At 38.7% G+C, this 23,393-nt stretch overlaps 1 protein-coding gene across 7 annotated transcripts in view; it reads left to right on the top strand.

Annotated features, from left to right (window-relative positions):
• Nucleotides 1-23,393, top strand: part of LOC144599713 (coiled-coil domain-containing protein 150-like) — a 59,904-nt gene that overhangs the window by 10,437 nt on the left and 26,074 nt on the right. For 5 of the 7 annotated variants that reach the window (XM_078410963.1, XM_078410962.1, XM_078410968.1 and 2 more), the window contains 13 exons: nucleotides 500-543; nucleotides 629-721; nucleotides 880-987; nucleotides 2,116-2,240; nucleotides 4,759-4,936; nucleotides 8,080-8,148; nucleotides 9,515-9,622; nucleotides 12,452-12,580; nucleotides 13,351-13,520; nucleotides 15,390-15,483; nucleotides 16,663-16,817; nucleotides 18,956-19,082; nucleotides 22,494-22,688. In XM_078410963.1, coding sequence (XP_078267089.1) covers nucleotides 500-543; nucleotides 629-721; nucleotides 880-987; nucleotides 2,116-2,240; nucleotides 4,759-4,936; nucleotides 8,080-8,148; nucleotides 9,515-9,622; nucleotides 12,452-12,580; nucleotides 13,351-13,520; nucleotides 15,390-15,483; nucleotides 16,663-16,817; nucleotides 18,956-19,082; nucleotides 22,494-22,688 — 1,595 coding nt within the window. The remainder of the gene's footprint in view (nucleotides 1-499; nucleotides 544-628; nucleotides 722-879; nucleotides 988-2,115; nucleotides 2,241-4,758; nucleotides 4,937-8,079; nucleotides 8,149-9,514; nucleotides 9,623-12,451; nucleotides 12,581-13,350; nucleotides 13,521-15,389; nucleotides 15,484-16,662; nucleotides 16,818-18,955; nucleotides 19,083-22,493; nucleotides 22,689-23,393) is intronic. The other 2 variants (XM_078410964.1, XM_078410967.1) reach the window with 2 other exon arrangements.

Raw genomic sequence — 23,393 nt, 5'->3', positions numbered from 1 at the left:
TATCTTTGCAGTCAAATTGTATTTCATACACTTAGATATATATTTTTAAAGTCCTCATGAGACACCTTATCAAACACTTTCTGAAATTTATATGTACTGCATTTAAATTCCATTTATGTGTACCGTGAATCTTATGAATGATAATAAGCATATGGCACCATCGTAGTTAATGATCCAATTCTTACCTGTTGCCAGTCAAAGTTTAAATAGCAATCAAGAGATGAGCTTTGGGCATTTTACCTATTGTAAGACTGAGCTAACAGAATGGCTTTGATTAAATGTCTTTTTTAAAAAGAAAGTATCACTGTGTATATTGACACCAATCTGGTGTAAAACTCCCTAGATTTTATTTCAAAAGCTACTGCAATTTCAAACAGTGTATGATTTTTTTGTAAAAGACATCGTGGTGGTGTGGCACTTAAAATGTTTAGTCAAAATGTCAATTTTGTATTAGTATGTTCTGGATCCATTTAATAGTCTTTCTCTGACAATTTTCTAGATGCTAAACAGTCCATTATTTCCTTGTTGGCAGATGAAGGCAAGGTAAGTTTTGTGAAGAACATTATATGTATTTTTTCCCTGATTTTGTCTCCGTCAATGCTATTCTGATTTCCATATATCTCTTCAGAAAACACAACTGATGCTAAAGAACCAACAAGAAGAAAATGCCAAGCTTCAAAATGAGATTGCATCACTGAGGAATATGGTGGTAAAGTTGCAGGTTAGGATGTCTTTTATAATGGAAGAAAATATTTTTCCACATTTCTGTGTACTTTTTACTTGGATTATTTAAACGTATCAGTATTATTGTTTTCAACTTTCATTAAGTACAAGCAACATGGATTTATCTGCAATAAAACCATATGTTTATTATTGCAGGATTTGAATGACCAGCTAGATGCACAGTGTACAGAAATGAGTGACACGCTGCGTTCTTTATCTGTGGAGAATGCTAAGCTTATAACAGAGCATGAAACATCTTTAAAGGTTAGATATTCAGAGGTTAATTAAACTCTAAGCTTTCTATGGGTTCATTGCAATTTGATGTTTTATTATAAATTTAAGTTCACACATTATGATAAATATTTTTATCTGAAATTTGCAAAGTACAATAGAACAGAACTTCTTGAAGAGATGTGTAGATTAAAGTATTTTTGATGAATATAGTTCACACATGTTTTCATAAGGTGTTTGATAAGGCACCTTGCGCAAAGTTTTTACAACAATTCAGGGAAAAAAGGATAAAGTTTAATGGACATACATACAAAATGGGTTGGGCTTAATTCATATTATTTAGATTTTTTACGTTCTTGTAGGTATCACAAAATGCTGGAGTAACTCAGCAGGTCAGGCAGCATCTAGGAGAGAGGGAATGGATGACGTTTCGGGTTGAGACCCTTTTTCAGACTGCCGTTTCGGGTTAAGACCTTTGACCTGCTGAGTTACTCCAGCTTTTTGTGATACCTTTGATTTGTACCAGCTTCTGCAGTTATTTTCCTACACTACTTTTACGTTCTTGTGTTCTTTTCTGAGATTTTAGGAAAGGAAAAAAGTAGAGATATTTAAGGGCATACAATAATGTGGCAACTTGCACATTTAAGTCAGCAAAGTGTCTTAATACATTTTGCAGGAGGATGGTCCAAATATACTGCCTACTGCTAAACGTTTTCTCAAGAGGCCAGAATTGAAAGAGTGACCTGTGGAGGGAAAGTTATGCAACAGTTCAAAAACTAAGGAGATATATGTCCAGGGAGTGCTGTAAACAACAAGATGGAAAGGTGGCAAAGTAGGACAGAATACGGATAACACTTTTTGATTGAACCTGGAGAACAAGAAGCCATATCAGGAGTGTAAGCCACAGAGGGCTACTTTCAATTTGATCTGCGTTGAAATTTACCATAAGTTTTTTTGTATTACTAGATTTGATTACACTCCTGTAAATTATTTGTGAAACAAAAACTCGATTAGTGTGCAAGAAGATGTTAAAAAGTCACCAAAACTGTTTTTTTTTGTGGCTCTTTCCTCTACAGTATGAATTCCGGTCTTTAAAGATATAATTAATGTTTAATACGATTCAATAAATTTAAATTGATATCTTGTTCCTTCTAATAAAAGGATGAACAGGAAAAAATGAAAGAAAAAATGCATGAACAGGAACTTTTACTGGATGCAGCTCGAGCAAATATTTCAGCAGATCTCCAGTGTGCAGTGAATGAAAAGCACCAGTTAAAAAATGAGTTGTAAGTAGATTATTCCTTGATCTATCCACTCATGGTTTTGAGAAGCAGACTGAATCACCATATCCCAAAGGCTAACGAAGTGTTACGTACAAACTATCTCATTCAAAAATGGTGAAACATATCAAAATTGAAGGAAAAACATTTAAACCTGCCAAAATTTGAAAATCCAAGTACTTAGAAATGACACAAAACAGCAAACAAATATCAAAGAGATATGAAATTAAACTTACAATTGATATCGTTTAATACAAAATGTTTTAGCAGTTATTCAGAAGGAAAGAATTTGTTTTGCATTGCATATGCTCTTTAAAACTGGATGATTTTCAAACAAAATTTCTTGATAAGCCATGTAAGATGACATTAGGACAGAAGATTAAATGCTTCATCGAGAGAGAGGGCATTAAGGAGTCGACAAAGGAAGAAAGGGGAGTAAAGAGATGGAAAGATTTAGAGGGCTTAAAGTCTTGTTAGCTGCAAACAGTGCTATTAAAAGTGGAGGGATTAAGTTCAAGAATTATCAAGTGGACAGACCTGGTGAAACTCGTATATTTTGAAGAGTTGTGGGATTGAGTGAAAATACAGATGTAAAGAGGTGGTGGTCATGAGGATATTTGAAAAACAAAAGCGAGATTTTTATAATTGAATCATTTAATATCTAGGAACATATTACCTGGCTGTTAAATCAAACAAATGGGCTGGAATGAGAAGGAAGTTGTTTGTGGTAACCTACAATGTGTTTTGGCCTTGTACAAAGGCCTTGACTATTTCATACACTAAAAGTTGGGTAATGATATGTAACCAGCTTTCAGCTAATAAACATTGATGGTATAAAAGTAATATAAATTGTAATTGAATAACTTAATGTACCAAAAGTGCATAAATCGTTTATTGGGGAGAAGGCAGGAACGGAGTACTGATTGTGAATGATCAGCCATGATCACATTGAATGGCGATGCTGGCTCAAAGGGCCGAATGGCCTACTCCTGCACCTATTGTCTATAGATTATGTATATGGACAAAATTGTGACAGATGGATTTCAATGTGATTTAATCAACCATTTTGGACATTATTGTGGGCAGATATGTCTAACTTAAATGGTAAAAATTTCAAATCACATTCAGAGTGTTAGACATAGTTCTGAGCAACATCTGTGAAGGGATATATTGACCTTGAAAGGAGTGTATAAAAAATTCTCAATAATATTCATGAGCTCACAAGAATTAGATTATAAGGAAGAATTACATTAAACAGTTTTTTCCACTGGCCAGACACCATGAATATTCAGTCATATGTGGATGTTTGGAAGGGTTCTGAGCAAAAAATCCCAGACACTCAAATATCTTTCTGTTATCACAATATTGAGGGATGCTTTCTTTTTTTTTTAGATTTAGAGATACAGCGCGGAAACAGGCCCTTCGGCCCACCGAGTCCGCACCGCCCAGCGATCCCTGCACATTAACACTATCCTACACCCACTAGGGACAATTTTTTAAATATTTACCCAGACAATTAACCTACATACCTGTACGTCTTTGGAGTGTGGGAGGAAACCGAGGATCTCGGAGAAAACCCACGCAGGTCACGGGGAGAACGTACAAACTCCGTACAGACTGCGCCCATAGTCAGGATCGAACCTGAGTCTCCGGCGCTGCATTCGCTGTAAGGCAGCAACTCTACCGCTGCACCACCGTGCCGCCCTCCATCCTCCAACCCAAAAACTAGATATACAATCGTTCCAAATATTGATTGACAGAATAAATATATTTTTAATGATGCATTAAGTGGCAGGAATATACATTGTGACACTACGACCATGTCATCCCATCCCTGATCTCACACGTGAAGGTACAATGGGAGCCGATTATCATATACATTCACCTATTGTTTTACCCTGAGTTGTGAAAGACCAAAATATCTCATGCTCCAAGCTCGTTTCAATGAAAAACTATCAATGTATGTTACATTGTGAACAGGTTATTTTTTGAATGGATCTCATTTATATTAATGGATGTTTGCTAGATCGTTTTTGATGGATGTCCCATGTCTCACAATCCCTAACACTGAGGTTCCAGGAATACTTGTGCAGTCATTGTGTTGGAAGATTGATCTCAGAAGTATTGGAGTGGTTGTAGAAACATTAACATTGGATATATTGGGTATACTGTCCATGTATTTTGGAGCATTCAGAAATCACTGCCATCTGGCTAGCAGGTGTTGTCGGTTGGGGCAGCAGTATTCAACTGAATCCAACAGATTATTTAAATCCTTAGCTAGGGATGTTAGAACATTGAGAGAGGCAGTGGCTACAATAGGAGTTACTGAGATATGATATTTTGTGAGTAGGGCCAAGAAACATAGGTTTATTTGTTGTTCCAGTGGCTGAATGTAAGGAATAATTTTACTTCATCTGTAAGCATATTAGAATAGATCCAATCGTGCAATTTGAAAGAACACAGTTTTATTGTTTACCGATGTATTATAAGATGTCTTTTGTTTTTCTTTTTAATTGTAATTTAGAGAAGCTCTAAGAGTAGAGTATATGGAGACGCAGCAGAAATTTGAAACAATGCAGAAAAGGGCAATAACACAACAGATGCTTCTTGAGTCTGAAGTTGCCCACCTAAAAGAGAACTTGAAGATATCTGTTAATGAATGTGAACACATTAAAAAGGAAAAGGAAACCCAAATGGATCAGGTGTGCTATAAATCTGGAGCTAACAACAGAGCGAAGGAAACAGCTACTTATGGTTGTAGATGTCATTAATAATGTTAAAATTTACCAAGATTGTGAAATGTATTTTAATTGTAAAAACAGCACAGGCACTTTTAAATTATTCCCATGGAAGTTAACTAATTGAAAAGGTATTCAGGTTTTTGAGTTCCAAATAGATCAGATTTCTCCATTCAAAATCATGAGAACATATGGGATAGAATCAGGAGCCTCCAAATGGCATCTTGAGCCCACATTTCTCTTCAATATGGTCAAACTCCATCACCTTTTGAATACTCCAAGGATATCAATATCAACCTTGACGACATTCATAATTTTGAGGTGGGGGTTTACAATACATCATAAAAGCAAAGTATTCCGAACACTGGTATTCTAAAAAAGTGGTAAAAATACAGTTGGTCAGCCAGCGTCTGTGGAGGGAGAAACAGAATTGACATTTTCGGTCAATGGCTCTCCACCAAAACTGGGAAGAGCTAGATAGTTGAGAAAAATTGGCAAGAGTCTGTAGAAGCAGAAAGTGGAGACCAGGAGAGATTGAATAACACACGGTGGCACGGTGGCGCAACGGTAGAGTTGCTGCCTTACAGCGAATGCAGCTCCGGAGACTCGGGTTCGATCCTGACTACGGGTGCTGTACTGTAAGGAGTTTGTACGTTCTCCCCGTGATCTGCGTGGGTTTTCTCCGAGATCTTCGGTTTCCTCCCACACTCCAAAGACGTACAGGTATGTAGGTTAATTGACTGGGTAAATGTAAAAAAAAATTGTCCCTAGTGTGTGTAGGATAGTGTTAATGTGCGGGGATCGCTGGGCGGCGCGGACTTGGTGGGCCAAAAAAAGGCCTGTTTCCGCGCTGTATATGAAATATGAAAATATGAAACTAGTGGTGTTGAAAAGAGATGGATAAAGAATTACAAAAAATATGTAAGGGGAAGCTGTAATTGGAGAAGATGAAAGTGTAAGAAGAAGTTTTGGAAAAGAGTTGGAGACCAAAGATAAAGTGGGGAAAATGCTAGAGTCAGTTATTAAAGATGTGATAGCATCGCATTTGGAAAGTGGTGAAATCATCGGACAAAGTCAGCATGGATTTACCAAAGGCAAATCATGTCTGACGAATCTTATAGAATTTTTCGAGGATGTAACTAGTAGAGTGGATAAGGGAGAACCAGTCGATGTGTTATATCTGGACTTTCAGAAGGCCTTCGACAAGGTCCCACATAGGAGATTGGTGTACAAACTTAAAGCACACGGTATTGAGGGTTCAGTGTTGAGGTGGATAGAAAATTGGTTGGCGGACAGGAAGCAAAGAGTAGGAATAAACGGGTCCTTTTCGGAATGGCAGGCAGTGACTAGTGGGGTACCGCAAGGCTCAGCGCTGGGACCCCAGTTATTTACAGTGTATATTAATGATTTGGACGAGGGAATTGAATGCAACATCTCTAAGTTTGCGGATGACACGAAGCTGGGTGGCAGTGTTAGCTGCGAGGAGGATGCTAGGAGGCTGCAGAGTGACATGGATAGATTAGGCGAGTGGGCAAATGCATGGCAGATGCAATATAATGTGGATAAATGTGAGGTTATCCACTTTGGCGGCAAGAACAGGAAAGCAGAGTATTACCTGAATGGTGACCAATTGGGAGAAGGGGAGATGCAACGTGAACTGGGTGTCATGGTGCACCAGTCATTGAAAGCAAGCATGCAGTTGCAGCAGGCAGTGAAGAAAGCGAATGGTATGTTGGCATTCATAGCAAGAGGATTTGAGTTTAGGAACAGGGAGGTTCTGCTGCAGTTGTACAGGGCCTTGGTGAGACCACACCTGGAGTATTGTGTGCAGTTTTGGTCTCCTAACCTGAGGAAAGATGTTCTTGCCTTAGAGGGAGTACAGAGAAGGTTCACCAGATTGATCCCTGGGATGGCGGGACTTTCATATGAGGAAAGACTGGATAGACTGGGCTTGTACTCGCTGGAATTTAGAAGACTGAGGGGGGATCTTATAGAAACATATAAAATTCTTAAGGGGTTGGAGAGGCTAGATGCGGGAAGATTGTTCCCGATGTTGGGGGAGTCCAGAACCAGAGGTCACAGCTTAAGGATAAGGGGGAAGTCTTTTAGGACCGAGATGAGAAAACATTTCTTCACACAGAGAGTGGTGAGTCTGTGGAATTCTCTGCCACAGAAGGTAGTTGAGGCCAGTTCATTGGCTATATTTAAGAGGGAGTTAGATGTGGCCCTTTTTGCTAAAGGGATCAGGGGGTATGGAGAGAAGGCAGGTACAGGCTACTGAGCTGGATGATCAGCCATGATCATATTGAATGGCGGTGCAGGCTCGAAGGGCCGAATGGCCTACTCCTGCACCTATTTTCTATGTTTCTATGTTTCTATCAAATCGAGAATTAAAGTGACAGGTTGAAATTGAGATTTGTGAAATGTTCTGCTGCAGTCGCCCAATCTCTGCTTGATTTTTGCATTGTAGAGGAGAACATATAGAGAGAGCATTGAATTCACTTAAATCAGAAGTGGTAGATGTAAATCACTGCTTTACTTGGAAGGAGCGCTTGGGACTCTGGATGAAGAAAAAGGAGTAGATAGCACGCAACCAAAGCTTTTCACTGTACCTCAGTACATGTGGTAATAAACTCAACTAAAGGTAAAACGGTAGCGTCTCCCATGAGAAGAGAAGAAAGCTTTGATGATGGAAAAGTGGGCTAGAGTATCAAGGAGTGAGCAGGTCCTTCATAAGGGAAGGGGAGGGAATGTGTATTTGGTGATGGGACAAGTGTAGTGAAGGTAGATGTGGAAAATGAGGCTCATATTAAATGCAGGTTGCTAATCTATTTCCTGAAATGGAGAGAGGAGACAAGAAAAGGAAAGGAAAAGTCAAAGACTGATCAAATGGTCATGAGGAGCAAGATGGAAAATGGCAGCATTTTCCAAGGGATCCTGATTTCAGGTACCAAGCATTGGTTTGTTCCATGTACCTTATATAAAACCTGTTAGGACTACTATTGCTTAATGGAAAATTCACATATTGACACCATATCTTCTGTTGTTTGCCAAAATTTAATTTAACCTTTAAAAATAAAATTAACCTTTGTTTGGTTCCCTGGCAGGCAAAAAACACAATTGATAATATTACAAAGGAGAAGAATATACTTGAGAAACAAGTGACTGAGAATCAGGTAGAGTATTAATAGATTACTTAGTATTAATCTTGCACTTCTTAAAATACACTGGCCAAGAAATTGGTGTGTGCTGAGGCCATTGCTAATTTTCTGCATAAGGCGTAAGACAGTCTTGGAGGGGGTATGGTGGAAAGAGGCTCTGGAGAATGCTTGAGAAGAGATAAACCAGGGTCTAACGAGGTTCCATTCTTTAACATGATATAACAAAAGAATCAGGAGTAATTTTGCTAACCTTGAGAACTACACTGCAAGTTCTCTTGCAAGTGGGATTCTCTGCCTCAGAGGCAGTGGAGGCCAATTCTCTGAATGCATTCGAGAGCTAGATAGAGCTCTTAAGGATAGCGGAGTCAGGGGGTATGGGGAGAAGGCAGGAACAGGGTAGTGATTGAGAATGATCAGCCATGATCACATTCAATGGCGGTGCTGGCTCGAAGGGCCGAATGGCCTCCTCCTGCACCTATTGTCTATTGTCTATTGATTTGCAGCAATAAGATTATATTGTGTGCAACACAAAGCATTGCACTGATTGAGCTCTGCCGTGAGGATGCCAAAGTTCCAGTTACAATTGCTGAGCTCCAGTCAATGAACAGCAGCCTGATGTATGTCACAAAGTACTGGAGGAACTCAGTAGGTCAGATAGCACTTCCACAGGTGCTGCCAGACTTGCAGAGTTTTCTAAACAATAGCTCATTTTGTGATGCAGAACTGCCAAGATCAAACCTATCAGCAATTTTAGTTTGACAGTAATAAAATAAGTAGCAGTTACTGAATAGGCAGTTAATATTACGTCATGTTATACGTTTGGGGTATTATTGAAATGTTGGTTTACTAGACACCTAATCAGTGTAAATTTGACTTGCAGATTCAACTAAAATAAGAAAACTTACAAATACATAATTTGGTAGCTATACAACTCTGCTGACTCTTGACATTTTATTTGTAACAAATTCATCTTTTAATGATACAGAGGTTGCTGCACTAATTATCTACTGATATACTGAAAGTTATATGATGAATTAACTCTTGTTAGAGTTTGCAGAATTCCAGATTATGAATTGTATGTGAATTGATAAAGTTATATTTAGCCTCAAAGAAATCTAACGGGATATCTAATAAAAGAATGAAATTACATTAATGGCAGAAGTATATCTCAATGTAAAGTTATGTCTTTCACTTATTATGAATGGATCAATATATTAAAATATATATTTATACTAAGGGACTGAACTTCCTAAAAAACCATTCAAGTTTATCGTCCTGTAATGCTTTAATTGATTTCCTCAAATGTTTCATGTAATATTTTTGCAAATGATATTTTAATTTTATGGGAAGAGAGCATTTCATTCTTTTTTGCTGTTCATAGTCCAAAGTGCAAAAATTACAGGAAGAATTACAGTGCAGATTTGATGCCGGCTTTGAAAATGATCAGTTACGGAAAGTTAACACACTGCTTGAGACTAAATATTCTCAGGTGAGGCATCTCAGAACAGTTGTGAAGCAAGTACAAAAGAGAAAGTTAAACAATTATTATTTTTGTAATGTATTTATTCAAAATGTATTTTTTTCAAAGCCCCTGCCCTTGTTTAGCTGATTACATTGTGGCCTTTTTCTTAGTTACCTGTGATTTATTTTCAATAATACAAGCCATAATAAGTGCAAATTTCAAGGTTTGCCCCTTTTCCTTGGGAGTTCAAACTCCACTCCTGAAGTAATTAGTCAAAATTCACAATTTTGATTTACCAGTTTTTAGTTGAGCATATGCAAGGAAGCTATCCAAAACAAAGTTTCAGAATGATTTTAAAATCACAACTCATGCAGTGTTATTATATTCAAAGCATAATTAAGTAAGACACAAAATGCTGAAGTAACTTAATGAGTCAGGCAGAACTCATTGTTCTTCAGAGAACATGAATACGTGGTGTTTTGGGTCAGGATCCTTCTTCAGACTGAAACATCACCTATCCATTGTCCTCCAGAGATGTTGCATGACCCGCTAAGTTACTCCAGCACTTTGTGTCTGTTTTGTTAAACCAGCATCTGCAGTTCCTTGGTAGACACAAAATGCTGGAGTAACTCAGCGGGACAGGCAGCATCTCTGGAGGAAAGGAATGGGTGACGTTTCGGGTCGAGACCCTTCTTCAGATTCCTTCTGCAGTTCCTTGTTTAATAAGATGTTTCAACCAGTTGTAAGATTACAGATCATATATCAACATTTACCTGACCAATCTATAAACATATAATGATTACTTTTTGACCAACCGGACGGAGATGAGACCTCTGGTTAGTTTACAAAACGAAACACTTCTTTGATTCAACTAATCAATCAGTGCCAAATCCCTTTGAAGGTTATTTTTACTCAACAGGCTTGTTACAGGTAACTGCATTTCCCCTGCAGACTATTTATATTCCCAAAGCTGTCACATCTCCCGTTAGTCCCTCAAAGATGAATTGCTTCAGGAACAATGATGTGGCCCTATTCTGCCCTTACACACTGTAGGTATCCCATAACTTGCTCATTTGGAGCCAGCAGGTCAATTACGTGTTTTGTTGTGTATCGCTATCTATTCTTATTCGTTCACCAAGCCTGATGGCACAATTACAGAAAACTGGTCTGACCAGGCACATTTGTTCTGTTGCAACATGTTTATCACTATGTTAGCTCACACAGAGCACAGACTCAGGAGTGCCACTGGTCATGATGTTTGATGAGTGCCTCTCACTTCTCTGGTGTTCCATTTATTTATATAGACACATTATTTCTATTGTCGTGATGCAGAAGGTCTGTGATCATGAATGATTCTTTCTTTAATAACTAGACAGCCAAGCTCCTTACATCTGAGCAGTTTTTTCTTCTCACTTCTCGCAAAATTCTTCCCTATCTTCTCAAATTCTTATTATTTATTATAGCATTTATAAAGAGTTATGAATTGTGCAGCTAGAGGAAGGAATGTAGGTAGAAGGGGAGTGGGAGGGGAGATGTAAATGTGAGTCAAGGTGAGGCAATGGGAGAGAGGGGGGAAATGAAACGGGTGGGGGGAGGGAGGGAAGGGTTGGTTATTATTTAAAATTGGAGAATTCAGTGCTCATTTCATTTGGTTATAAGCTATCCGAGTGAAATATGAGGTGCTGTTCGTCTAGTTTGTGCGTGGCCTCGCTCTGGCAATGGAGGAGGAACAGGGCAGAAAAGTCAGTATGGGAATAGGAAGAAAAATTAAAATGGTTAGCAACCAGGAGATCCGGTAAGCCTTGGCAGACTAAGTGCAAGTGTTCGGCGAAACAGTTGCCAAATCCAAAGGGGGTGGTTTGGGTGGGAAGGGATTAGTGAACCAAGGGGTTACGGAGGGAGTGGTATTTGCAGAAGGTGGAATGGGCCGGGGATGGGAAGATGTAACTGATGGTGGGGTCACATTGGAGGTGATGGAAATGTTGAATTGGATGCAGAGGCTAGTGGGGTGAAAAGTGAGGACCAGCGGAAGTTGTTCTGTCTGGGGGAAGGGGGAGTGAGAACAGATCCACGGGACACAGTGGAGACATGGGTAAAGGATCCATCTAAGACAGCGAGGGGGGAACGATGTTTACGAAGCAAAGAGGACATCTCGATGTCCTGGAATGGAAAGCCTCATCTTGGGTGCAGAAGATGTGGAGACGGAGATATGAGAGTTGGGGATAGCACCTTTGCAAGAGGCAGGGTGGGAGTAGATGTAGTTTAGATAAGTGCTGGAGATGATGAGTTTGTAGTTCGGACCATTTAGAAATCTACATTTGGCATGACCATACTAAAGTGACTTTGGCTCTACCACTCCATCTCTTCTATCTGTTCATCTGTTCACTGTTTCAAAAGTACTCTAACTTCATGCATGATACTAGTTCCTATTGCAGTGGCTGTGGATTAGTCTGGAAACATGACAAAAGCCTCTGGTTTACTTGGAATTAAGTATTCAGTATTAGGGGATATCGAGTATTCATTTTCTGTCATTTCCTGCTTCCTCGTCAAAATTCTTCATAATGTTCTTTAAAAGCTTCAGCAGAATAGAAACATATTCCATCTTATGCTATAAGAATCAATTCTCAAATAAATTGTTATTTCATCTTATTTGTTTATGCAGCTTTAAACAAAGATTATCCAATGTTATCAATAACTTTCCTGATTTCATTAATTCTTTCTTGAAGTATGAATATTACTCTTTGTATTACATTGAATGATTTGAATTGAGTTATAGTCACATATCTCAGATTTTAAAAAATACAAATGAACTTGCTATTATTGCCATGCTTGCATTTTGAATGTTCTTATTGTTAGATACAGTTAGTACTAGAACAAAAGGTGAAAGACTTGGCCTTGACCGTACTTTCACATGATCAAGCACTTTCTGATACACGAAAGCTTAAAGAACATATAGAGATGATGGAAGATAAAGAAAGACAGAAGGTAAAAACAACAGTAAAATGTAAAAGAAAAAGTTTAATACCTTTGCGAGCGCTATTGATTTAAATGTTTCCTATTAAATAATTGTTCATGAAAAGTTCTAGAGCCATCAGAATGACACTTTCCAGAATTTCTTATAGTATATCCAGAATTTTTGTAGTTTATAAAAAGGTTTGTTATTCCACAAGAACAAACCATTGGCCATTTCGTGAACCAAAGGGTGCCACAGATCGCAAAACTAGTGTTGAGTACAGCACTTGCTTTCTTTTGATATGTAAAGGGAAAATGGGTATCAATCAAACACCAAGTGATTAAGGTGATATTTCAAATGATTCTCAGTCATATCACCAGAATTGTAGCTGCACATTGTCATTCCATATAATTTTTCCACGATTTATGAAACCTATTTATATTACTGAAGAAATTACTGAAGAAATGTATGGCTATACAAAAAAAAAGACTGCTTTTCGTACTTATGTACTTTAAGTTTGCTTCGGAAAAAATGTGCATGGTTGATAAGATAAATTAACTGCAGGAAATTGGCAATAACATTTTATGTACTTTCTTTCTCTTTGGCTTGTGATTGAGAAATAAGGTGCACTAAATATAATATTGTCAATGTAAATTTGGGATTAGTTTAAGATAGTCAGTTAAACCAGGAATTGTCTACGGTAATTGTCTATTCCTGCCCCATTGAGGACTGTTTGGTTCAATAGGTTGGAGTATTTCATAGCTTCATGCTTGGAATTATGGAGAATTCCATTCATTTTCAGATTGCAAATCTTCAACGACAATTAACAGACTCTAAGCAAGATAATAGTCAAATGGCAGCAACTGTAGAGAATGTGTTATCATCACACAGACAACTCCAGCAGACAATGGAGAAACTACAAATGGAACTTGGACAAAGAATCATGGACATACATAGCTTGCAAAAGGACAAGTAAGGGGGATGCATTTTACAAAGCTAATAGTATCAGAAAACATAATTTTTACAGGTTATGCAGCAAAATAACGTCACAAGTTAACACATTAATTATAACTCTTGATTGTTGAGTAGGGACCAACAGATCAACCAGCTGGAATTGCATGCATATAGTTTACTAAGATTGTGGGCTTCCTGTAGTTTCATGGAGTTTCATGGAGCACATAGTGGCAGTCTGGGCTCTTCGCGTGAATCCCACTTCCTTAATGAATTTCAAAGTCTAATGCATTCTGAATCTGCAGCTGTTCTCTGAGCAGAAATTCCTCACTGTGAATTCACAGATATAAATCTTTCACCCTCAGGCAATATGTGATGCCCACCATATTTCAGTTCAGTTTGACAGAGGAGCAAAACACAAAAGCGGTGGAGGAACTCAGCGGGTGAGGTAGCATCTGTGAAGAGAATGGATAGATGACGTTTAAGGTCTGGACTTTTCTTCAGAACCACTGAGTTCCTCCAGAACTTTGTGTTTTGCTTAAGATTCAAACACCTAGAGTTTATTCTGTCTTCAGTATGGTGAAGGATTGGTTCTTGACAAATAATTTATCTTCTTTTCCTGAATGCTCAACCAATCATGACTACAAGTTATGCTGCTACCAAAAAAAACATCACAATCTGATGTACAATCTTGCCGTTCTGTGAGTATTTCCCCTCTCTGCTGCTGGGCAGCTGATGCAACAGTATCTTGTATCGATTAATTAATTTGAGTGAAAACGACACCAATTTCACTTAAGTTTCAAAGACATCACTTTGCCACTCTGTATCGCTGTCACCGTCTGAAGTATGCTATGCAGGAGAAGACTTTTCAATCATCAAGAATTCTGAGGAGAGCTCACTGAGTATAGAGTGTGTAAGAAGGAACTGCAGATGCTGGTGTAAACCGAAGATAGACACAAAAAGCTGGAGTAACTCAGCGGGACAGGCACATATCTGGAGAGAAGGAATGTCTGACGTTTTGGGTCGAGACCCTTCTTCAGACTGTTGCAGACTGAAGAAGGGTCTTGACCTGAAACGTCACCCATTCCTTCTCTCCAGAGATGCTGCCTGTCCCGCTATGTTACTCCAGCTTTTTGTGTCTATTTTCACTGAGTCTAGAAATTAGGAGGTCTTAAAAGACCAATTTGAAGTCTAACTGAAAAGGTTCCTAGATCTAGTTAGCTCAGGTAAGCTGAAGCTGTTTAGCTATTCAGAATAATAGGTATTCTGAAGCTGTTTTTGCAAGTCCTGGAAAATCTATTTTTGCACAACTAGATGATGGATGGTGTAAACTTGCACACGTCAATGAATGTTATGGAAGTGCCTTCCATAGGTACATTGTTGGTTTGATTTCTCCTCGTGCTGGTTTTGCTATATATTTGGGATCACAATTCGCATGTAGATGACTAATTTTTTTATTCCCAGTTTTGGGTCAGGAATGTCACTTATCCATGTTCTCCAGAGATGCTGCATGACCCACTAAGTTACTCTAGTACTTTGTGTCTTTTTCTGAGGCTGCATTGAAGTGATTCCCTAAATTTACATGCTGAATAAAGTTCCTACATGCAGGTACTTATTTTGGAGTAAATATCTTTAAAATCATTATTAAATGTTATGGACATAGTTATGAAGTAATGCAGACTTAACACTATTGTACCATTCCAAATGATAAACTGTCATTGTAGTTATATATGGAGATATGATAAACTATCGCCTGTTCAAAGAATGTTCAGTTATACTTCACTTTGGTAATTCAAGACTTCAGCGAACCATGATAGAGCTTGTTAACTTTGGATGCATACCGAATATTGAGATTTTACTGAATATGTTACATTTTCAATTGTTGTCCAGGTCTCATGCCCAAATACTTCTACAGAGACTGCAGGCTGAGCTGGAAGATCTACAGGGTAAACTGGCTAACATGGAAGCACAACACAGTATTCAGGTCAGCATTATATTTGAATAAAAAACGAATTGTAAACAGTTTATGCTGAACCATATACATTGCAAAAACTGGATAACAGATGTACTCCATGCTCCTGGTAGGAAGATAGATCTGTTATCAAGAGCCTGGCAAATGCTGGATGATATTCTGTCTAACAACTAATTTCATATCATAAACCACAATATCTGGCTGATGGTTTTTGATATGTTCAGTCTATTTGGCAGATAACTTAAATGAACCTTCTCCGTACGACGTCAAGCTGCACATCAAATGTTGAATTGGCTATACCTATGTTTCTGAGACTACAGGGTCCATTTACCTACATTTGTAAGTGCTTGGTTACATTCCATTGCATCCATTTGTTCACTTACAAATTACAGAAGTGAACTCTATGAATAACCACCGAATTAACTATGGCTTACATCCTGTATACTCATTCACAAAATGCTGGAGTAACTCAGCAGGTCAGGCAGGTGACGTTTCGGGTCGAGACCCTTCTTTCATGGTCATTTGTTTCACCAATTTCTTTGTTCCAAACAATCAGTACACCAATGACCCTCTGAAATGTTTGCTCCAGAAAATGTTCTCCCACTCCAAGTATTGCTGTTGTCTCAAGGTGAGCCTTCTTCTGGTCAATGAGTGCAATTTTTATTTACCACTTGGAGATGTATTTAGAAACAAGGAACTGCAGATGCTGGTGTACAAAAGAAAACACAAAGTTACTACAAGGTAGTAACTCAGCGGATCAGGCAGCATCTCTGGATCGCTGGCATTTCAGACGTATTTACCTGCTTAGTTGTAGCATTAGGCAAGTTCAGCAAGATCATAAAAACAAACAAGTTTGTTTGCAATGTGTTCTGATGAAGGGGCTTCAAACAGAAACATTAACCCTGTTTCTCTTTTGAAGATGCTGCCTCACATGCTGAGTGTTTCCAACATTTTCTCTTTTATTTCATTATTTGTTCCAGTGTATTTTTTCAAACTTTTGGGTCTATCATGCTTTACAATATGATCCATGAGGTAATCTATCCTATTAAAACATTTGCACCCCGTGGAATGACTATGCGGTGGAGGCTGGAATTAAAACACAAACATCTTTCAGTGGCATACAACATAGCTGTTAAGTAAATAACTTAATTGTTAAAATAATTTCAAAGTGATTCCTTATTGTTGATTTAGGGGATGCCTTTCCATATAGGACTAGAGGTTGCTCGACAAGATAATAAGAAACTGGCACACAGCTTGGAACAGACTTTGCGCGCAAGCAATCATTTGCAGATTAAATTAAATCGACTACAAGATAATAATCAGCAGCAGCAACTTCTCCACAACAGGTCAGGATAACATGGTTATGAATAAATAATTACAGTAAAATTCTGACATTTCAGACAATTCACTGGCCCTGGTTTGCATGTGCCCTTTCCATTCACCTGGGGTCTCAAGACCCCTCTCTCTTTCCACTTCTTGGGACCCCAGTTCCCATGTTATTTTTCAATTTGTTGCAGCCCAGTTCTCATGCTCTCTTTCAGTTTACCTGGTTCACCAAAGAATTTATTATAATATTATGTGCATTGAAAAAAATTGAATCAAATGAGTGTTGAGGTATTAATGGAAGTGACACCCACTAGTTCAGAAAATCTGTTAAATCACAAGTTCACAAGTTATAGTAGAATTAGGCCATTCGGCCCATCGAGTTTACTCCGCCATTCAATCATGGCTGATCTCTGCCTCCTTATCCCATTTTCCTGCCTTCTCCCCATAACCCTTGACACCCATCCTAATCAAGAATTTGTCTATCTCTGCCTTAAAAATATCCACTGGCAGCCTCCACAACCCTCTGTGGCAATGAGTCCCACAGATTAGCTACCATCTGATTAAAGAAGTTCCTCCTCACCTCCTTTTTAAAAGAGCGCCCTTTAATTCTGAGGCTATGACCTCCGGTCCTAGACTCTCCCACTAGGGGAAACATCCTTTCCACATCCACTGTATCTATGCCTTTCATTATTCTGTAAGTTTCAATGAGGTCCCTCCTCAACCTTCTAAACTCCAGTGAGTACAGGCCCAGTGCTGTCAAACACTCATCATATGCTCATCTTATCATAAATCGGCACTAGTGTCTCTAGCATGCGGGGTTATCAGAGCTTATTGTCCACAAAAATTATTCTTCAATTGAAAAGAATATTTGTAAAGTATAAAGAGGAACCCATAAATCTCTTCCAAGCGTTTGACATCAAGGTGTTCATAGAAACATAGAAAATAGGTGCAGGAGTAGGCCATTTGGTCCTTCGAGCCAGCACTGCCATTCAATATGATCATGGCTGATCATCCAAAATCAGTACCCTGTTCCTTCTTTTCCCATATCCCTTGATTCCATTAGCCCTCAGAGCTAAATCTAACTCTCTCTTGAAAACATCCAGTGAATTGGCCTCCACTGCATTCTGTGACGGAGAATTCCACAGATTCACAACTCTCTGGGTGAAAAGGTTTTTCCTCATCTCAGACCTAAATGGCCGACCCCTTATTCTTATACTGTGACCCCTGGTTCTGGATTCCCCCAACATGGGAACATTTTTCCTGCATCTAGCCTGTCCAGTCCCTTAAGAATTTTATATGTTTCGCTAAGATCCCCTCTCATTTTTCTGTTCATTAGACAGACAGATAAAGGAAGTTATGTGCGAGAGATAGGAGGCAGCAATTACATTTTCATTGGCTTATATTTACTCTGGAAGCATAAAGTATTTTTTTGATATCCTTGAAGTGGAGATTTGATGCAATGGTTCTCTCCTTATATTTCCTTTCTCATTCTGAAGTGGAAATCTTACCTTCACTTTCATGCATCATTCAGTCCAGTTTATAGTATAATTAAAAGCTAAATTTTTGTAAACTTTGTCTTGCACAGAGGAAGATAGGAATCAATAATGAAACTAGAATAACGGAATGATTCTCTGGTACTGCTGGAAGTGTTCATTGCACGTAATTTATGTAGCACATTATCTATTTCCCATTCTTCAACTGAAGTTTGGGAGTCATCCGATCCTTGCTGTTTTGTTGGCTGTGAATGGGATCATCAGAGAACAACCTAACATCTCACTTTACCAGACAGCAGGACATGGATAAAAAAACTAAAGGTATTTTACATGATAATATTGTCCTGAAAAACACCTGCAGTAATGTTGTGATGTTAATAGGCAGTCAGTCCAACGAGTTATGAATCCAGCCATTAGAGGGACATTCCAACTTAAGCTTCATTGACCTTGATTTTGCGAGACCATTTTCATCCAAGCAAATAGCATTAAAGATAGGCTTGGTAGGAGCAATTGTTTCACATCACCTCCACTAATCAGCTATCTGAGCCAAGACGAAGGCAAATGCTGTTTACAGCTGCTACAATGTACAGTATATGGTGATGATAACTATGCACCTAAATGCAATCTAATCTTTTCTTTCTCTTCCTACTATAAACATTCTGCAGAGAACAAGAAGCTGAGAATGCAAAAATGGAATCCAAAATGTTCAATGAACAAATTGAAACTTTGAAAAAACAATTCCAAAGTGAGCGAGAGATAGTGAGGAAAGCCAGTCAAAAAGAAATAATTGAAGTAAGACTAATTACCATTCTATCTTTCCCCAAAAAATATACACCTAAAGATACTGGAAGTGGGTAATTTGTGAAAGTGAATTAAATCTTCAAAAACAAATGAACAGTTAATAGATTTAACATTTTATTACATTTATATTTGTTTGATGAATTCAAACATTCAAAATTTATAGTGGAAAATAGCGATCCTGTTCAAGTAACCTTTAAATTGCACAGCTGTGGGTAAGACATGATCAAGGCGACTTAGAATTACACCATGAACTGAACTTTCAGGGAAAGAAAATTCAAGTATACAAATCGTATATTGTTTCACTGTGAGAGAATATTTTACAAACTGTGGCAACTATTGAAAACTGATCTTTGAATAGTTTTTTGAAGGCAAGATGCTGTGAATCTGAAGAAGGGTCCCAACCCAAAACATTGCCCATTCCTCGTCACAGGTGCTGCCTGGCCCACTCAGTTCCTCCAGTAGCCTGTAGAAGATTCTAGCTTCCAGCTTCTGCAGTTTCTTATATCTCAAGATTCTATGAATGTTTCAGTAAGGGTGAAAATCATTAGAAGCTGGGACAAAACCTGGTTAAATTTCTGTTTAAATTCAGCTAAACAAAGGCATAAAACATCTTAACCGCTTAGAAAGGTGCAAGACAACAAAATGTTTTGTCAAAGGTCTGCTGCTGCATAGTTCTTAAGCACCTGGGACCAATTTGGAAAACGGGTGATGGATACGCACATTGAAATGCCTAATCCTATGTGAAATGTGCTAAAAGGTCTATGTTCAATAACAAAGAGCGTGGAGAAATCTGGAACCAACTTTGCTCAGAACTTGGGGAATATCTTATTCAGTGTAAATCTGTTGCTAATTCGTTTTGCACACTTTTATACCCAGCATGATGTAATGCTTGATTACTGAAGTCACAGCTTCCATTTTTAGCGGAAGAACAATAGGCCCCTTTAGTTTTCACCTTTTCCCAATAAGTTACTGAGGGAGTGAAATCTCTTCTGTATGCATTAAATAGCTGATTTGACATCCAGCATTACCACTTTGTTATGTGTTGTGGTTGGGACCGGGACCCTGCACCACTGGATAACTTTCAAGCCCAGCAATGTTGCATACCCTCACCTGCCAAAAGAAATGCAATTTATTCACAAAATGCTGGAGTAACTCAGCAGGTCAGGCAGCATCTCGGGAGAGAAGGAAATGGAAATGCAATGTTCGATTAGAAAGGCTTACTAATCTTACTAATCTGAAGAAGGGTCTTGACCCGAAACGTCGCCCATTCCTTCTCTCCTGAGATGCTGCCTGACCTGCTGAGTTACTCCAGCATTTTGTGAATAAATACCTTCGATTTGCACCAGCATCTGTAGTTATTGTCTTACTCAAATGGAAAGTATTTAACGTCACAATTTGGAATCCAGGGTATCAAACTTGTTAACATACATGAATCCAATGTATCCTCCTAAATCGTAGTGCCCAGAATTGCTCGTAGTAATCCAGCTGTGGCCTAACAAAAGTTTAGTATAACTTCATAAATGTTTCTATCTGCTTGTGTCCCATTCCCCTCAATATAAAAGCAGTTTTCATTATCGCCTTTATAATTATTTTCTATACCATCCATAACACTTCAATGATCCTTGTGCATGGATTGCTCCCTACGTTCTCCTTCCCTTCTCCCTATCTCTTCATTGGCCCGCCTTCCCTCTCCGCAGTTAAATAGAGAGAGATGAATGGGAGCAGTTGAAAAGAAAACAACGTGCAAAAACACAAATGGGAAAGGCTGGTTATCTTAAAATTGTTAAATTCTGTATTGAGCCAAAAGGCTGCAACAATGATGTTGAGCCCTGAGGGCTCCAGCAATGGGATTCCATTCTTCGAGATTGCATTGGGGTTCAACAAAAAATAAGCAGCTGGACGAACTCTGTGGGTCAAGCAGCATCTGTGGAGGGGAATGGACAATGTTTTAGATACATAGATACATTGACAGCAGTTGCAGGAGTAGGCCATTCAGCACTTCGAGCCTGCACCGCCATTCAATGTAATACTGGCTGATTATCCACAATCAGTACCCCGTTCCTGCCTTCTCCCCATATCCCTTGATTCTGCTAGCCCTGAGAGCTCTATCTCTTTTGAATGCATCCAATTAATCGGCCTCCACTGCCTTCTGAGGCGGAGAATTCCACAAATTCACAACTCTCTGAAAAAGAGAAAAAGTTTTTCCTCATCTCAGTTCTAAATGGCCTAACCTTTATTCTTAAACTGTGGCCCCTGGTTATGGACTCCCCCAACATCGGGAACAAGTTTCCTGCATCTAACGTGTCCAATCTCTTAATAACTTTATATATTTCTATAAGATCCCCTATCATCCTTCTAAATTCTAGTGAATACAAGCCCAGTCGTTCCATTCTTTCATTATATGACAGTCCTGCAATCCCGGGAATTAACCTTGTGAACCTACGCTGCACTCCCTCAATAGCAAGAATGTCTTTCCTCAAACTACACCAAACCTGCACACAGGTATGGTCTCACCAGGGCCCTGTACAACTGCAGAAGGACCTCTTTGCTCCTGTACTCAAATCCTCTTGTTATGAAGGCCAACATGCTATTAGCTCTCTTCACTGCCTACTGTACCTAAAATGCTTACTTTCAGTGACTGATGTACAAGGACACGTAGGTCTCGTTGCACTTCCCCTTTTCCTAATCTGACACCATTCAGATAATAATCTGCCTTCATAACCTCACATTTATCCACATTATACTGCATCTGCCATGCATCTGCCCACTCACCCAACCTATCCAAGTCACCCTGCATCCTCATAGCATCCTCTTCACAGTTCGCACTGCCACCCAGCTTTGTGTCATCTGCCAACTTGCGAGTGTTACTTTTATTTCCTTCATCTAAATCATTAATATATATTGTAAATAGCTGCGGTTCCAGCACCTAGCATAGAAACATAGAAAACATAGAAAATTGGTGCAGGAGTAGGCCATTCGGCCCTTCGAGCCTGCACCGCCACAATACATAGTGATAATTGAATGAAGTTTGATGGTGCAGGTGGCTTTCTTTAACAGTATTTAACAGTATTTAAGTCATTTATAAATATACTGAATAAACAGATTAATTAGCACACCTCAAGGTCCTCAGAATTGCTTGATTGAGATTAAGACCTACTGGCTGCATGTAATTCTGTAATACATTTACCTTTATCAGAATATCAAATGGCATGTTTTATCTCAAAAGCAACAACACCCTTTAGAACTTGAAGCCCTTGTGATTTTATTCACATTGAGCGAAAAGTTAATTAATACCTTTGGGTGTACCACTTCCATAGACACAATTAAAATATGAACCTGTTGAATGAATGTAACTGCAAAATCTATCATTCACATTTACTTCCAAGTATTTTCTAACTTCAGCTTAGAAAAGCTCTGGATGAGACCACATCCAAATCTGCAGATCTTTCACGAACTAATAGAGAATTGCGACTGAGAGTTACTGAATTTGAGAAGACCACACTGTGTTTGAAGGCAAAGATCAAAGATCAGAAAACACAGCTGAAACACTACCTGGAGACCAAAAAAACTACTGCTCAAAATACAGAAAGAATCAAGGTATGTTTCATGATATTTGTTATTATGTGTGAACTTACTTAAAAACACTAGGTTATTGCATTTTGGGGTTTCTCTAAAATATTCTAATTTCAAATAGTAAAGATAGAATAAGACAATAACTGCAGATGCTGGTACAAATCGAAGGTATTTATTCACAAAATGCTGGAGTAACTCAGCGGGTCAGGCAGCATCTCAGGAGAGAAGGAATGGGTGACGTTTCGGGTCGAGACCCTTCTTCAGTCTGAAGAAGGGTCTCAACCCGAAACGTCACCCATTCCTTCTCTCCTGAGATGCTACCTGACCCGCTGAGTTACTCCAGCATTTTGTCAAATAGTAAAGATGTAAGTTCAGTAAACAAAGGCACTATTCTCTGGTCAGAAACCTATAATACTTTTCAATGTATTCATTTTTTAAAATTTGCAATTGCTGGCAGGGTTGGTCTGTATTGCCCTTCCCCCATTGCCCTTGAGAAGGTGGTGGTGGTCCAGTTTGAACCACTGCAGGATTCTTGTGAAGATGCTCTCACAGTGGCTATTGAAAACTCAATCTCCCCAACTCACAGCACCTCCCCATACAACCACAGGAAATACAGCCCTTCCCCTATTACATCTTCTCATCATCCAGGCACAAAAGTAAGTTGTTAGCAGGCTTTAGTGCAGGTGGGCACATGTTGGAAGTGTGGCCAGTCGAACTTTGGAATAAACA

Source organism: Rhinoraja longicauda, chromosome 13 (genome assembly GCF_053455715.1).
Source record: "Rhinoraja longicauda isolate Sanriku21f chromosome 13, sRhiLon1.1, whole genome shotgun sequence".
Classification (NCBI taxonomy): Eukaryota; Metazoa; Chordata; class Chondrichthyes; order Rajiformes; family Arhynchobatidae; genus Rhinoraja; species Rhinoraja longicauda.
The sequence above is the reverse complement of the archived record's forward strand: the minus strand, read 5'-3'. Positions and strand labels throughout refer to the sequence as shown.